Raw genomic sequence first — 15,348 nt, 5'->3', positions numbered from 1 at the left:
GCAAGAAAAGAAGAAGCAGCTTCCCTTGATCTTCATCAACTGCACCTAACAACCACTGAGCTTTGAAACTCCTGAAATCTCAACACGTTTTGGGTAAAATAATGATTACATAGCTAAAAAAAACCCTAAAAGTATTATAAACAGTGGGTATGTAGCCAATTATCACAAACTTATGGCTTACCTGCCCTGATACCTCCAGTCTGTCGTGACCTCCACATACTGCTTTCTCTACTGCACCTATATTTAACTTCCCCATTCCTTCAGCCTCCCTCAAAACAGAAGTACGACTGAGCCACCTACATTTTAAAAATGCACTTCTCACCCTATTTTCATTTTGAGAATAAGTCTTGAGAAGTATGAAGATCATGAGACTATGAACACTATTTCTGGCCCCACCTCTTTAAATCCCCCATTCTAATGCTGGACAAAGAGAAATAGAAATATCACAATCTTCTCCCAGCATAAACAGTGTTTTAAAAAGTCTGTCTTTTTCCAGACCTTCTCCCCAGACCTTAAATCCCCCATTTGTCTAATGCTGGACAAAGAGAAATAGAAATATCACAATCTTCTCCCAGCATAAACAGTGTTTTAAAAAGTCTGTCTTTTTCCAGACCTTCTCCCATTCCCCACAAACAACAGTTACAAGACATGCAGTGTGATCAGCTTATTTCTCTTAGACACATTCATATATATTTCTTGATTCTGTTCCTTTCCATTTTTTAAAACATATTTAATTTTTCTTTAGGTTTTACAGTAAAATCTTCAAAGTAGTAACTTCCTTTTTATCATGTTATGAGTTGTACCATTCACAATTGTAACTTTTAAGTGTATAGAGATCCACTGGAAGAATTTTTTATCTGAAACACTATGTGACATACAGCTTAATCCCAATTCAAATGATACATGCAAGTTTCATTCACTGAACTGAAATGAATATTAAAAAAGCTCTCAAGAAATTATTATTCTAATTATTATTCTTCAGATTAAAAATTAAATGTACTAAACAAATCCTCTTACAATGCAACTGGCCCTCAGTGCTAATTTATTCAGAAAGAAAAAAGGAAATGAAACCTCCAAGGACAGAAGTGAACATAAATCCCAGTGGTTCTATTTCAGAGAACAAAGGAAGACGAGTTTTAATAGGCATCACAAGAAGAAAATCGATGCAGCTGCTGATGCCAGCTGAAAAATGTTTCCAGCTGAACTAACATCTGCTTGACCTGCCAGAGCTCACACCTCCCACTGAAGCCAGTGACAAAACTCATTTCTCTGGGAGCACTGTAAACTCTTTGGAAGGCAAATATTTGCTTTGACAACAGAGGGGTTTGAAGAGCTAACCATGTCTTGTGTTCTGGCCATGTGGTGAGTTTCCAAGGCCACAAAGGACTACAATAGAAACTTGGCTGGAATGTGCTGAAAAGCAGAGAATTCCAGGAAAATTAATTTTCAGGCCTTAACAGAAAAGACTCATGTACCACAGGGTCATTCCCTTAGTAACACTGAACTCTTGTCCTGGGCAAAGCCAATGGGCTCAAATCCTTAAGTCTCCTTAAGTGAAACTAAGGGAATTGACATCCCCACTTTCAGGTACCCAACTAAATTAGTTGGTCACCCTCAAATCTCTTTGTGTGTCGTTATACAGAGTATTTACCAGTTCTTCAGAGGTTTATGTTCACAAAAGTCCAACATTTTAGCATAGCACAAAGACAATATACACAGACAACTCCAACAACTGGAGACATTTTGTGCAAAAAGGGTAAATTAATTATCACGCCCATTCTGACATGATGTCAGAATCACATGCTTTTAAGAAACCATAAAGGTTCTTTTTGCAGCTTTTTCAAAACAATCATTCTCCTGAAAGATTGTTTGTATCTTGTTTAGAATTGAGAACATCTTAAGGAAAACAAAAGTTAAACATTGTTCATACTGAAAAGAAAAATCAGATAAAAATGACCACTTACTCTCCTAGCTTTGCCCAGATAGCCAAAGCTACTCTCAGTATAATTTCAGAGCCTTCAAAGAATACTGAATCCCAGATCTTCAGAACTGTATGGTTAGGCAGACAGGTGGCAAAGAGTGTCAGAAACCACTGCATTGTGAAGACATTTGTAAGTGGGGGTTCATAGCCTCCTGAAGTTAAAAAAACAAACAAGCAAAAAACAAGTTACTTGAAGTAACTGCAATTTACTATCATTTTACAAGGAGTATAAACTGCACCATAAAATTCACCAGACATTCTAGCACCTCTGTTATTGCTCAAAACTTACTTAGCCTGCAGCTGTCCAAAGATACGCTGAGAACAATGAAAATATTACATAGTCACCTTCCATTCTGCTGCACTGCAAAAAACTAAGCAGCATCATTGGCCTTGGACCATATACCCTGGAATACACCACCACACTTTTTTCCCTTATTTCAGAAAGACTGTTTCTCCTTTCCCAAAGCCATATGAAATAAAAGCTTCTATTAAAAAAAAAACAAACCCAAACCCACCAACTTCCCCACAAAATGCAGCATTTTTTCACCAACTGATGGCATAAGTCTTTGTCTACATGGTGATTAGGTGAAGGTAACTGACTCTGTAAAGTCATATCTATTAAGTTAATATCCTGGTGTACTTGTTAAGTTTCAAACAAAATGTAGTATTTCAGGCTGAAACTCTAAAATGTTACTTTTTCCTTCTGCTCAGAGAATACTTTGTGCATCCCAGTATCAACTGATGCACTGAAGGCCATGACCAGAAAGGCCAGCCTGTGAAAACACTTTCAAACAGTAAATATTTCCTTGCTACCATTTGTTTGTTTTTTATACAGTTTGGTCATAGACACATGGAAAATAGCAGCAGTTCTTTTCTAAGGTGGAACTCAGGGTGCACTTAGCTTCCCAACTGAAAAAGAAACCAAATCAACTAACAAAAACCGTCTTACCCTCCTCAGAACATTCCCCAATAAAAGAGCTGTAAGTCTGAACAAAATGCTACACCAGGAAAAAAAAAATCACAATGCAAAGCCAGTTTTCAGGTAGGAACCCAAGATATACTTCTGAGTTTTGTACCTGTCTATTGGTAAGGACCGAGGTGAAGAAATACTAACCAGCCCCCACTGGCTCGCACACTGTAACTCTTCCCAGAGCAGCTATATGAGCCAGCAACTACACAGAGCAGGAGGACAACTATCTTGAGCCAAGAAATTACCTTTCCACAGTAGCCCTTGGTACTAAGCTACATGTTAGTGTTGTCACTCCATGCTTTGTATATCCTTGTCAAAACAATTCTGTTTGCAGCTAGTGGTGGGACCAAGCTCTTTCCCTTTGTTTTTTTCCTGGAAGCACACCTATTTATGTTAAGGTTATCAGTAACAGAAACCACCATATTTCATCTTAAAAATTAAAAATACATATTCTAAGCAATAAACTCGTGTAAACACTTAAAATACTGTATTTTTAAATCAGTGCTCAGATGAAACAACAGCAAGACAGAGTTGAATAGCATTTTCTGTTGAACATACCTCCACTTTCTCTGTTAGCAGCTCTCTGCAGAGTGTCTAAGTGCTGGGACAGTTCAGGAAGCTTCATTCGTAAAAGATCTCGGAAAACAGCCATATCCACAGAGAGAGCACGGAGATTATTGACAAAGTAGCTATCAGGAAGCACCTTATCAATTAGGTAAATCATGATCTGTGGGCAAAATGAAAGACTATCATGTAGGACTTACAGGGCAGTTATTTTCTAGGAATAACAGAAAAATAAAATGTCTCTGTTCACTAAAGAATGAATTGGAGCCAGTGGCAACACATGCTTATGGCACCTCCACTTATACGGGGAGAAAATATGATCACTTTGAGCATCCTCAGGTACCCTAGGTATCCACAAACATTCAAGATACAAAGGCCTCTTCAAACTGCCCAGAATTTATGAACCATGAAATTACTGAAATCAATTGCTGAAATCAATGACACAGTAAGCTATGCCCAAGCTGGCAGTACCCTCACCAAAAGCAATTTTTGACACTTCTGATGTTGGAACTGTTTATGAGATTCTCCACTGCTGGAGAGTCTCACCATCCCTTCTCTGGTTAATGCCTCAACTAGAAGACTGATTTTGCAAATCCACTATTTTGCCTCTCCAAAATGCAAGGTACTGTTCTTTAAAAAGAAATTCTCCATATATTTTACTGTGATTTGTTACCATATGCTGCACTCCATCTTGTCACTTTAGAAGGTGCTAAATTAAGCAGCGTGAGACATTTTAAGCAGACATCTGTTTCAAGTGAGGTATCTCAATTACATGGATGGTAAGGAATTAAATGGATACTGTCAAACTTTTGAGAATGAACAAATGCAACAAAAATTATGCAGAAGCTGATGTTTATCATCAGCCTGACAGAAGACACTGACCTTTCACTTCAGGATCTTTTACAACTATTATGGCCACTCTACTAACCACATCCAGAGAGCCTGCAGTCATCCCATCTGCATCTCCTCTACATTTCTCTCATATGAGCATCCTTACCATGTCTCATAAAGACCTTAAATCTCAAGAGAAGCATTGCACCTTCACATACAGGAGACAGTCCTCCTTCCAATCCCTCTCTTTTCATAGGAGGCCCACAGAAACAGCTTCTCAGACACAGGACTACCAAGAGCACCACCTGACATAGTCTTACTGCTTTCTTTTCTTTCCCAGCTGCTTGTGACCACATACTGCCACTTGTCCTTGAAAGATTTCTCCAGCAATAGCAGTCTTATCTTATGTTCTAAAGCATGTGGAACAGTAGTCAACACAGGCAAATCAACAGCCTGCTACATGACAGGCTCATTTTTTGTCAGATGCATTACCTAACCTTTGCTGAATACTGGATTATCCCACAGTCTTGTAAAAATATGCTTTATTTTGTTCAGATATATTTCAACCAATGGAAGAATAACTTAATATAGCAACCTTAACTTACAACTATGCCATTTGTGTTTTCATGAATTCCTTATGACATAAGCCATAAACCCCCATGTTAAAGACACCCTTCTCTAAGGCCTTTGCTCCCTTCCCACTTCATTGATCTCTGATATATGAGAGCACAGAAAAGAACAGAAATCTTTTTCAACACTGAAGTTCATTCTGTTTCACCAACATGTGAATTGCTTTGAGAAGACTTTTTTTTTAAAGCAGTTCATGTATTTACCAGTTTGCATCTTCGTAACACATCTCTACATATTTATGTTTATTATTTGATTCTGCAGAATTTCCATGCAATAACATGCAAGAAAATTTTTTTTAAAGTTTCAGTATCTATGAGACTTTTATAGTTTCTACTCATGCTAGATGGATTTTCTTGCTTAGCATAATTTCTGTAGGCTACCTTTGAGGCAATTACAGGGATTTAACTTAATGCTTACCTTAACTAGAGAACACTCAAGTATCACTGGCTGGGCATTCACTGAAGCTACCATGTGGGGTGCTGTGCTGTTAAAGCCCCTTGGCATCAGTAACACCTGCTGCTTCCTAGCCCCTGGGAGATGCTTCCCAGACACAGAGCTTTTGTGTATAATGTCCTCCCCAGAAATGGGACCTGACTGGCAAGACCTAAGGATGCCCTTGCTCCCTTAACTCCCAGATTCTACAATAACCCAAACACAGCTACCCCATGGCTACAATCCTGAGGGCACCTTTACAGCCCTCTGTAGCTGTTCACTCACTGCTTGCTTTAGGTGGCAGTGACAATAAAACCATTACATGCTAATACCAAATTCTTATTTCCTCCCACCCACCTTGCTCCTTTCCTTGCCCTTCCCCTCTTCCCTCTGTCTTCTGGGAAAATTCCAACCCTGCAAAGTCCACACACTAAGCTTGGAAAAGAAATCTCTTTATTTTCCAGTCTTATTTTTGCCAGGTAAGACCAGTTTTGGTGAAACAGCCTTCAGTGTTTTACCTCCCCGGGGCAGTCTGGCTCCATTCACTGTCTCCTCCACACAAGGAGCCTGACACAACTCACAATAACAGACACCACAAGGATGCACACAGTTCTTATCATCAACTTGGACTTCATAAACCTTGGGCAATCCTATTTCCTATGCTACCACAATGTGTTTGGGGACCTTCTGGACAGTATAAGATCACAATAAACATGATAAATTAAATTTAAAATATTGAGGAAATCTTAAGCAAGAATTATTGAAAAGAAATTTTACTTTCTGATTTAAAGTTGGTATATTATGGTATTTTCTTCCTATTACAGGCAGTTGTCTAGAATGAAGGATTAAATACCAGCTAGCTGGACTCTATTGCCACAAGCTCTATATTTTAGGAGCTCTGAGTGAATTTAAATATTTACCATATTTAAATCATTGTCTAAGGCAAACAAACAGCTCAGTATGAAGAGTCACAACCATCTTTTATTAATTTGACCCCAACTCACACATATGAGCAAATTTATTTAAGGAGATTGTACATGATCTTGCCAAACCTTACACCATGTCCTGTAGTAAACTGTATTTCCATTTTCTGACATATTAAAAATTTCATGAAGCTTTATTTTATTAACAATAAAAACCATCTAAGAAAACAAAACCATGTAAGACTAACCTAGTCCAGAAATTAGCTTCAAAGTGACTAACTTTCATTTTGAATATTTAATGTTTTCCTAGGATTTGCTTTGAAATGTAGCTGATTTATCAACTGCATCGCATGGAGCTGCCACAAAAGATGCTGATCATGAAATTTTAACATTTCAGCTACCTATAGTGTTTGCAAGCAGATTTGGGATTATGGGATAAGATATCCTATAGTAAGTAGCAATGGTCCCATTTAATTTTAAAAAAAAAAAAAATTTAACACTGATAACATTTCAACTATTCATTTTAGCTGAGACAGGATAACAAAATAAAAAGTTCACCAATATAAATAATAAAAAGGTCACCAATATAAATCAGATAACTCTTTTGAATTGTGCTCTTTCAGTCTGTCTCCAAAATTCACACATTGGTATATTCTAAAGTTCACTAAGTAAGAGCAACCTTCCACACAGAAAAAAAAAATTTACTCACTTTCAGGGCATCTCCTTCATTGCCCTCCATTACTTCCAGAATAAGTGCAGCTAGTATGTTAAATCCTTGACAATAGCCAACAGATTTATTCCACCTGGCATAAGCCAGCAAAACACGTTTTAACACCACTCGATCTTGCTCTGCCTCCTGGCCACAGTAAGAACTGCAGCCAGTTCGGTGAAGGTCCTTTAAAGGAAAAAGGAAATAAAAATAAAAATGACAAGACAAGCAGAGAAAAGATGTGTATTTTCCATCCCCCGTTAGCTCTCTTGTCTCTCCCAGTTTTCCTTCCACCTCCAGTACATACTCCCAAGGCTGATGAAAACATTTATTTTTTAGTCTGTTAAACCTTTACCTTACCCAAAATAAATAGTTTCAGCAAGCTCTTAGGTAAACAGGCCCCCTAAAAGATTTTGCATTGCCGCAGAAGATGTTAAATCTCTGGGTTTCAAACAGGCAAGGCACAACAGCTGCTTAATTGAACAAAAAAAAGCGCCTGTTTTTATCAAAGTATAAAAGAACTAATAGATAACTGACTTTACCAAACACATGGGCCAGAAACTGTGTCCTTGAAATTTAAGTGATTTATAAGTGAAGGCAAAATGTACAAAATGGCTGACTGCTTTAAATATTAAACGTTAATCAGCTGAGAAATACAAATAGGCAAATGTGTTTCACTCCTGTAAAACAACTGAAGAATGCTCATTTGCTGTATTTTAAAATATGCTTTTACTCCCAGAAAACATTTGTGTTTATTTACAGAGAAGGAAAAAACCCACTTATGTTCCTTTGTCTTCATTAACTCCAGCAATTTTTCAAAATCAAAAGAAAGTAAAAATGAAAGGAAAAAACCCCAACAATAGCATCTTTTTCCCAGCTAACACTAACCAGACTAGTGCAAAAAAACCTAAACTTTGGTGGGCCAAAGAGAATTAAGATACATTTTTCACAAAAAGCAGTTGCAGAGATGAAAATAAATCCAAATTCAAATGTCAACTTTTCATTTAAAAATTAGAAAAGAAATAACAAATTAGCTGGCTACCTTTACTATCTGGATGCCCATAGAGTCATCATCAGGATTACTTCTTTCATTGAATGTAAAACGCATGGTTTTGTCCCAGTCAATGGCTATACTGTGTAAGTACTGATCAGCCAGGGTCAACCAAACCTAGAAATACATATGGCAAAATTAATTATTTCTCTGATAAAATATAAAGTGTCAATATATATTGATGAACCTTGGGTGAACCTTATCAGCTTCACCCATACATGATCTGCTGTTAGATTTGAGATATGCAGAAGAGGATTTTAGCCACAAGAATTTTTGCACAATTAAATTAATACCTTGACAGAAAGGAAGGAAATGGTCAGCATTAAGCATCCAGATCTGTGGACTGCTTACAAAGATGCAAGTCAGCTATCGGTGAATTCACAGGAGCCCTCCAAAATGGAAACACGAGGCAAGGACCCTCTGTCAGTTCAGACCTTCTATCCTCATAACCAACAAAGAGTTTGATAAAAAGATAAAGCTGCTGGCTTTCCTCAAACTCAACAACGGATACGTCTCCTGGAAACTCCCAAAAGAAATCTAGCAGTGTTGGTGCTTCTCTTTATCAGAAGTTTCTTCTGATGACTTTGCAGAACAAATAGCATCTAGTATTCACCATTTGGGATTGATCTGAAAGCATGACTGGATCAAAACAACTTACTCTTACAAGAGAGCTTCCTAAACTGTTGGTGCTACGGGGAGTTCTGAAACAAACATATTCACTACTTTCAAAGCCTAATAATTGCCAGAACAGATTTATGCATGTGTATCCAAGACAAAGGCTGGACCTTTATTAAAAATTTGAAAACATCCTGAACCATGAAAGGCACATGACAGATCATACAATGACAACAAGTAACAAAAAAGGATCTTTTTTTTTCCAGGAAACTGAAAGAAATCATGAAAGCAAACTGGTCAAGTTTTATATCAGCCATTAATTCACTCAAATGAGAAAAGCAATTTAGACACTTCCCACAGATTTAAACACTGAGATAGCTGCATGATGAAGGAATTTATAGACAGCTCTCAGAATCTCATGTTTTCTGCATTTAAATGTCCCTTCCTACACTATTGCAAAGGCACCCATGTGGAGGAATGCCACTGTTCTGCCTCCCAACAGCCCACAGCTGACATCCTACTGATGTTGTTTGACTGGATTCTTTATCTCTGCCAGTCCCAGAAACCAGATGTCACATGCCACAACAATAATCCAGATGTCAACCTGCTCCTTTTGTTGACAGCAAAGGAGGCAATCAACATGCTGCCAGCACAAAATACTTCCTCTGTTTTGGTATCTACCTTAAAATCATTGTGGAACTGGGGAACGGCAATAAAAAGACAACATCTCTTTTCATATCACTACTTTTTTGGTTAGCATCATGTCGTCACATGTGAGCAAACACAGAGATGAGCAGAGTGAAGAAAGACAGATCTGAGCTGGATGATGTGGCAGAGCATACGTAAGTCTGCTGATGACACAGGACTTGGAGGAGTGGCTGATAAGCACAAGGACACCTTGACAGGACAGAAAAATGGTCTGACAAGAACCTCATGAAGTTCAACAAGGAGATGAGCAATATCTTGCCTCTGGAGAGAAACAATCCCAAGCACCAGTATATGCTGGAGACACCCAGCTGCAAAGTATCTCTCCTAAGCAGTAAGGCTGAGAGAGCTGGGACCATTCAGAATGGAGAAAAGGCAGCTTTGGGGAAATCCTACCAGTGTGTCTAAGCACCTGAAAGTAGGGTGTAAGGAGGATGAAGCCAGGCTTTTGTAATCTGTACCAGTGACTGGGCTGGAGATAATGGGCACAAACGGAAAAACAGAAGGTTCTCCTCAAACATCAAGCAGCACATTTTCACTGTGAGGGCAACTGAGCACTGGCACAGATTTCCCAGGGAGGTTGTGGAATCTCTGTCCTTGGAGATATTCAGAGTCACCAGGACACAGTCCGTGGCAACTAGGACTGTAGGTGGCCCTGCTTGCACAGAGGAGCTGGACCAGATGACCTCCAGAGGTTCCAATCCAAACTCAGCTCTTCTGAGATTCTGTGACCTCTGCCACTCATGTACCACAGAAAAGAGTCTGAGACACTTCTAGAGTGTGGGAAAAAATATTGCAGGGAACAGAAAAGGCTGTTAGATGGGTATAATGATTCATTGAAGTTGTAGATTAAAAATAAATTCATCACGGTGTGAGAAAAATAATGCCACAAAGTCTTCTCTTCCTTCCCCCCCGATTTGTAAAGAGGTACAGTTCAGTTTGGATAGACAGCAAAAACAGGAAAAAGAAATTAAGCTGATACATCAGAAATATGTGGAACTATATTATTTATATATAATTTATATAATATATAAAATTATAATTTATCATAATATCTTTATAATTTATATATTATATAATATACTATTATATATTATACATGGAACTACATATTTTATAAATCTTTGAAAATATTATTTTTATTAAAACTGCTTATTAAAGCTGAGATTGTGTGACTCAGTTTTTAAGAAAAAATTAATAGACATGCTTCTTTTTATACTAGGGGACTTCAAATGTTGAAGAATGCAATAACATAAGTCTGGCAAAATCTCAATGGACTCTTTTCTACAACACTCAGTGCAATTTCCCATTAATGCTGCACTCTGCCATTCTACATCACTCCTGACTCTGAACTTCCCTAATTTTGGTAATCTGCCTTTTCCCCAACAACTGTTTCTATAAGCATTCTTGTCAGCATTAAGCATCTATCAACTTCACCTTCGTAAGTGTGACAGCCTACACTGCAGATATGTTTGCCTTTCAGTTATCTTCCGATGTGGGGGCAATTTCACCAGTGCAATTTCTTGAGACTGACAGTATGAGGCAATAACATCTGCACCAGAATAAGTTACCTAAGCCTCAAGCAGAAAGAACCCAACTACAAAAAACATCATCTTTACCAGTCTCTTCAGCCTTTCCATCTTTACAGTGAGGCTGTCAGTGAATAATGTAAACAAGGAAAAATCCCCAGTACAACTTAGAAGGTTGTTCGTTACAAAACCCACTAACAGATAATATTGATGTAATTCACCTCCCCAGAGAAACTACAGGAAATATGGCCCACAAGGCATGGAGGTCTACCTACCTTTCTCCTCCATTCCTTTGGGATGCCTGTCGGCAGTCTGGCCACTGCTTTGAGGGCATCATGCCACTAAAAGCAAAAGCATCCAAAAATGTAAAATATCCATTAGTTAAATGCTACAGCATAGCAACATTTGCTACCCTGCAGACATGCACATTCATTTCATTTTACTGCACACATGTCAGAGTATAACTGCTTAATCCACTCACAGGGAAGATACAGATTAATTACTTGACGATTTGACTAAAGTATAATATTCTAGGACACGAGGATTTAGGAACTATCTGAGCAAACAATGAAAGCCTATTTCATTTTCTGAATACGAATTAAACAGCTCTTGATGCAATTGCAAATAATATGCTGAGATAATGATGACAAATGCACTTCTGAACTAGGGCAAGCACCTTGATTGCAGAGAACCCACTCCTTCACAAACTCAAGAAAAAAATAAATCAAATTACCTGCTGAAAACCATTTTGACCTAAAGATGGCTCAAGAGTGAATTTCAATTTTGTATCAACCCCTAGAAAGAAAAAAAAAAAAGCTCATTATTTCATTTAGCTCAGAAGACAAAAAGAAGCCAAAAACCCAAACACAAAAATCTCACAGCTGAAACAAGAACACAAAATTTTATCTTCCTGTTTTAATAACTACATTTCAACCTGTTTTGGTGAATTTTGTATTCACAGTGGATTCAAGGAACATGTTAAGAAGTATACGGACAAAATGTTTTCAAAATGCAGTAATGTGCTCTTTAATAATGTAGTTTGGCACAACTCATTTTACTAATATTCATATAGTTCACTGGTCTACAAACTATACTAGTACACTGCAAACTGTCATATGCATCCACAGAAAAATACATGTGCACAGACAGTTTCTTTTCATCCAGGCCAGCTTCTTGCCATTAAGTCAATCAAAACTTATAAATAAGTTTGATGTGTGAAAATTATTTTACTGTTCAGAATATATTTTTTTTTTTCAAATTCCTCCGTCCGTAACACACATTTGGTAGTACTGTTATTTAAGCTTAGATTTTATTTTGGCCATGTGAGCAAACTATTTTACTTGTTATGAAGCAGGTCTAGTAATAGTACATACAATATTACATAAAATACCAGAATCTCAAGTGGATCCCAACATGGCACTGGAGCATGCCAGAACATGATCAACAGTAAAATGTTTAATTTGCTTTCCATCCCACAGTTTGGATGTACAGTTCCTTGGACCTCCAAATGCCGCTGTCCAAAACTCAGGTGCTGAACACAGCATCAGATCACATCCCCTCCCTCCCTCCCATCGGCTGGCACTGAGAATGAAGCCCTCTTTTATTTTCCCTGCACAATTTAATACAATGCTATTGTTCCATATTTACAATTATGTTACTCATAGCTTCTCATCTTTCCAGAATACGGAACTAAACAGTTTTAATATAGAAATATATATATATACATACACATATAAACATAGACAGAAAAACCAGACTATAATCCTGCAAGGTTTTAAGTATATAATATCCATGCTAATCAACTCACCAGTAATACCCAGTTCTTTGGAGGTCTAAACCTACAAGTGTGACAGAAAACCCAACTGTAGTGGCATTTGCTATTTATGGAATGTAAAATGCCTTTGAGCATTTGCATACTGAAGTGGTAAGTAGTTTAAAACCTTGCTACCTGATAATTATATACCTAAAGACAAAACCTTTTTCTCCATGGCATTTTTTTCTTTGTTGGGGGTGAGTGAATAGAAACAAAGGAAAAAATCACACAAACTCCAGCACTGTTTAGAATTTTAGCGTTTTAGAATTGCCTCACTGAGACCTGGGGATTAGTGCTTTCGTTTCCCTGCTTCAGATCTAAAAGACATGCTTGTCAGACCTAGAAAAATAAAGACTTCAAACCATAACAGATATGTCTTGAAAAAACATTGAAGGATTAATAGCTATTCCTGGAAGCAACTGTTTATTAGTATTTCTTCCCATGGTGCAATGGCACTCAGCAGGGGCTCCAAATAGATAAATCTTTTCATAATAATTCAAAGCAATGTAACAATGGCAGCAACCTAAGATTAAATTGTATCACATTTGCTGAAATTGGAAAATGTGAACTTCATTCTCAAGCAAAAAAAAGTAAGTACTGTAAAACCCTAATACATACAAAAATACATCATGACTGAGAACTCTTTTTGTTAAAGTAACAGATGCTGACACATTATCTAACACTACCTTGCAGCAAAGAACCAACGGCCTTCCAAAATAACCATGTATTCATTTCCAACCCAGGAGCCAAATATTAATTACTTCACAGTTTTCTAAGACTTAAAAGATCCCAGTAACAACTTTTCTCTCTGTTTTAGAATCTTCCTAAGAAAGAAACAAGCAGATACTACCAGGTCTTCAAAAGACTAAGTACAAAAAGATATAAGCTCAGAGCAAGGAAAAATCTATCTATAGTTACACGAACATCATAACCAGGGAGCTCACACTACAGTCAAGGTACATGTCCCTCCTGAGATTGAAATGAGACCCTTCAAGTGAGACCCTTGATTAAATGAGACTGAAACGAGATCATCCATCTACAAAAGTTAATTAAATCACAGCAAACAATTAAGACATGTGTGAAAATTACTGTAAATGAGAATTACATCACATGGTAACACCAGACTACATAGCACACTCTCTTCAGCATGTTGAGGAACTGCTTGGTCAGGCCATGAATAACAGCCTCTTGTAAAAGCCATGGAATCTGTGTCCCTTTATTTGTTCTCCATTAGAAGTACTTTCCAAATCAAATTATGTGACAGTTTTGTGGGAGGGGAAGAACCATGGGGAATGAATCCCAGAGCATATACAAATTGTTCCTCATACCCATCCATTTAAAAGAATTTATATTTCCCAAAATCAAAAAATTACAACATTGTTTAATAAAAAATACAGCAAGTAAGCATGTAAAAAAAAGCTGCAACGATACAGAGAGAGCAAAGAAGGTAACCAGCAAAATGGGAGCACCATCTCATTGCCCGTTACTTCTGGCACAAGAACCATCTTGCTACATGCAGTTTCTGCACTCTGCTCAAGGAATTTGTCCCTGAGCTTCAGAGCTTCAAGGAAACTAATGCCTATCCCTAACTCAGACTCTCTTGGTTTCCTAATCCTTCCTTTCTCCAGCACTCCCCTTTTTTTTATTCAGTTGCCTTCTCTCCATCAACTAACTTAGATTCCCCAATAGTTTCTTCCCCCTCAGTACCCCAGACCCATACAACCCTATTGCATGTCTGCACTTATTTTCTAACAATCCTCCATCTTTGGGTCACATTCCTCTCCATTACATAAACACAAGCTTTTTGCAAAAAAATACCCCTTCAGGCCTTAAGAGAAATTCTCTTCCCAGCACCTCAGCAGGGAAAGCCTGGCATAGACACACCACACATAGAGCAGTAGTTCTTACTTTGAGTGTTGTCGGTACAACTCAGTCCTTTCACATCCAATCAGCCAGGCTGTAGTGTCATTTGACATATTAAATATCACCTCCAGTTCATACACTTTCAACTTATTCTTCATGTTTGAGAAGCATATTAACTCATAACAGCAGGAATATGCTGGGAACAACTCTGGAATTATTAGGTCCACAAACACAAGGACACACAAAGGTACATGCTTGACCACAAATTTCTGAAAGGTAGGGGAATGCCAAAATAAGCTCTGTTCAATGCCCTTCCAAGCCTGTCACCAGAAACCACTGCAGAAAAGTTATATAAAATATAAATGAGGAAAATATACCCCCCCCCCCCCAACCACAGTCCTTTCCTGTGAAAAATACACAATAACTCCTGAAAGGGGAGGCTGTAAGATGGAAGAGTATATCCCTTGGATTCCCAAACCCTAGCAGTCTTCCTCTGCATAACCAAAATGTGGCCCACACAAAGAGACACAAGAGGGGAGAGAAATACTGGCAGCCAAGTACCTGAGTGATGGAATCAAATTCCCAGTGCACCCTCAGAAACGTTAAACAAAAGGATAAGGCAAAATTGGGATTTTTTCAGAAATATCAAACCACAAAAAAGTGTAGGAAGATGATGTGTTTTGATGCACGTTTGTGAGCTATAAAGATGTAGCTTTAAACTTGTGAAGTAGC

At 37.8% G+C, this 15,348-nt stretch overlaps 1 protein-coding gene across 5 annotated transcripts in view; it reads right to left on the bottom strand.

Annotated features, from left to right (window-relative positions):
* The window catches only part of TBC1D30 (TBC1 domain family member 30), a 50,819-nt gene that overhangs the window by 12,843 nt on the left and 22,628 nt on the right, over nucleotides 1-15,348 (bottom strand). For all 5 annotated transcript variants that reach the window (XM_018919686.3, XM_050969941.1, XM_009095059.4 and 2 more), the window contains 6 exons: nucleotides 11,674-11,735; nucleotides 11,216-11,281; nucleotides 8,083-8,208; nucleotides 7,041-7,226; nucleotides 3,510-3,678; nucleotides 1,965-2,133 (listed from right to left, as the gene is read on the bottom strand). In XM_018919686.3, the coding sequence (XP_018775231.3) occupies nucleotides 1,965-2,133; nucleotides 3,510-3,678; nucleotides 7,041-7,226; nucleotides 8,083-8,208; nucleotides 11,216-11,281; nucleotides 11,674-11,735 (778 nt within the window). The remainder of the gene's footprint in view (nucleotides 1-1,964; nucleotides 2,134-3,509; nucleotides 3,679-7,040; nucleotides 7,227-8,082; nucleotides 8,209-11,215; nucleotides 11,282-11,673; nucleotides 11,736-15,348) is intronic.

The sequence above is a fragment of the Serinus canaria genome, chromosome 1A, assembly GCF_022539315.1.
Source record: "Serinus canaria isolate serCan28SL12 chromosome 1A, serCan2020, whole genome shotgun sequence".
In the NCBI taxonomy this organism is placed as follows: Eukaryota; Metazoa; Chordata; class Aves; order Passeriformes; family Fringillidae; genus Serinus; species Serinus canaria.
Note: the sequence above shows the minus strand (reverse complement) of the source record. Positions and strands in the feature narration are given on the sequence as shown.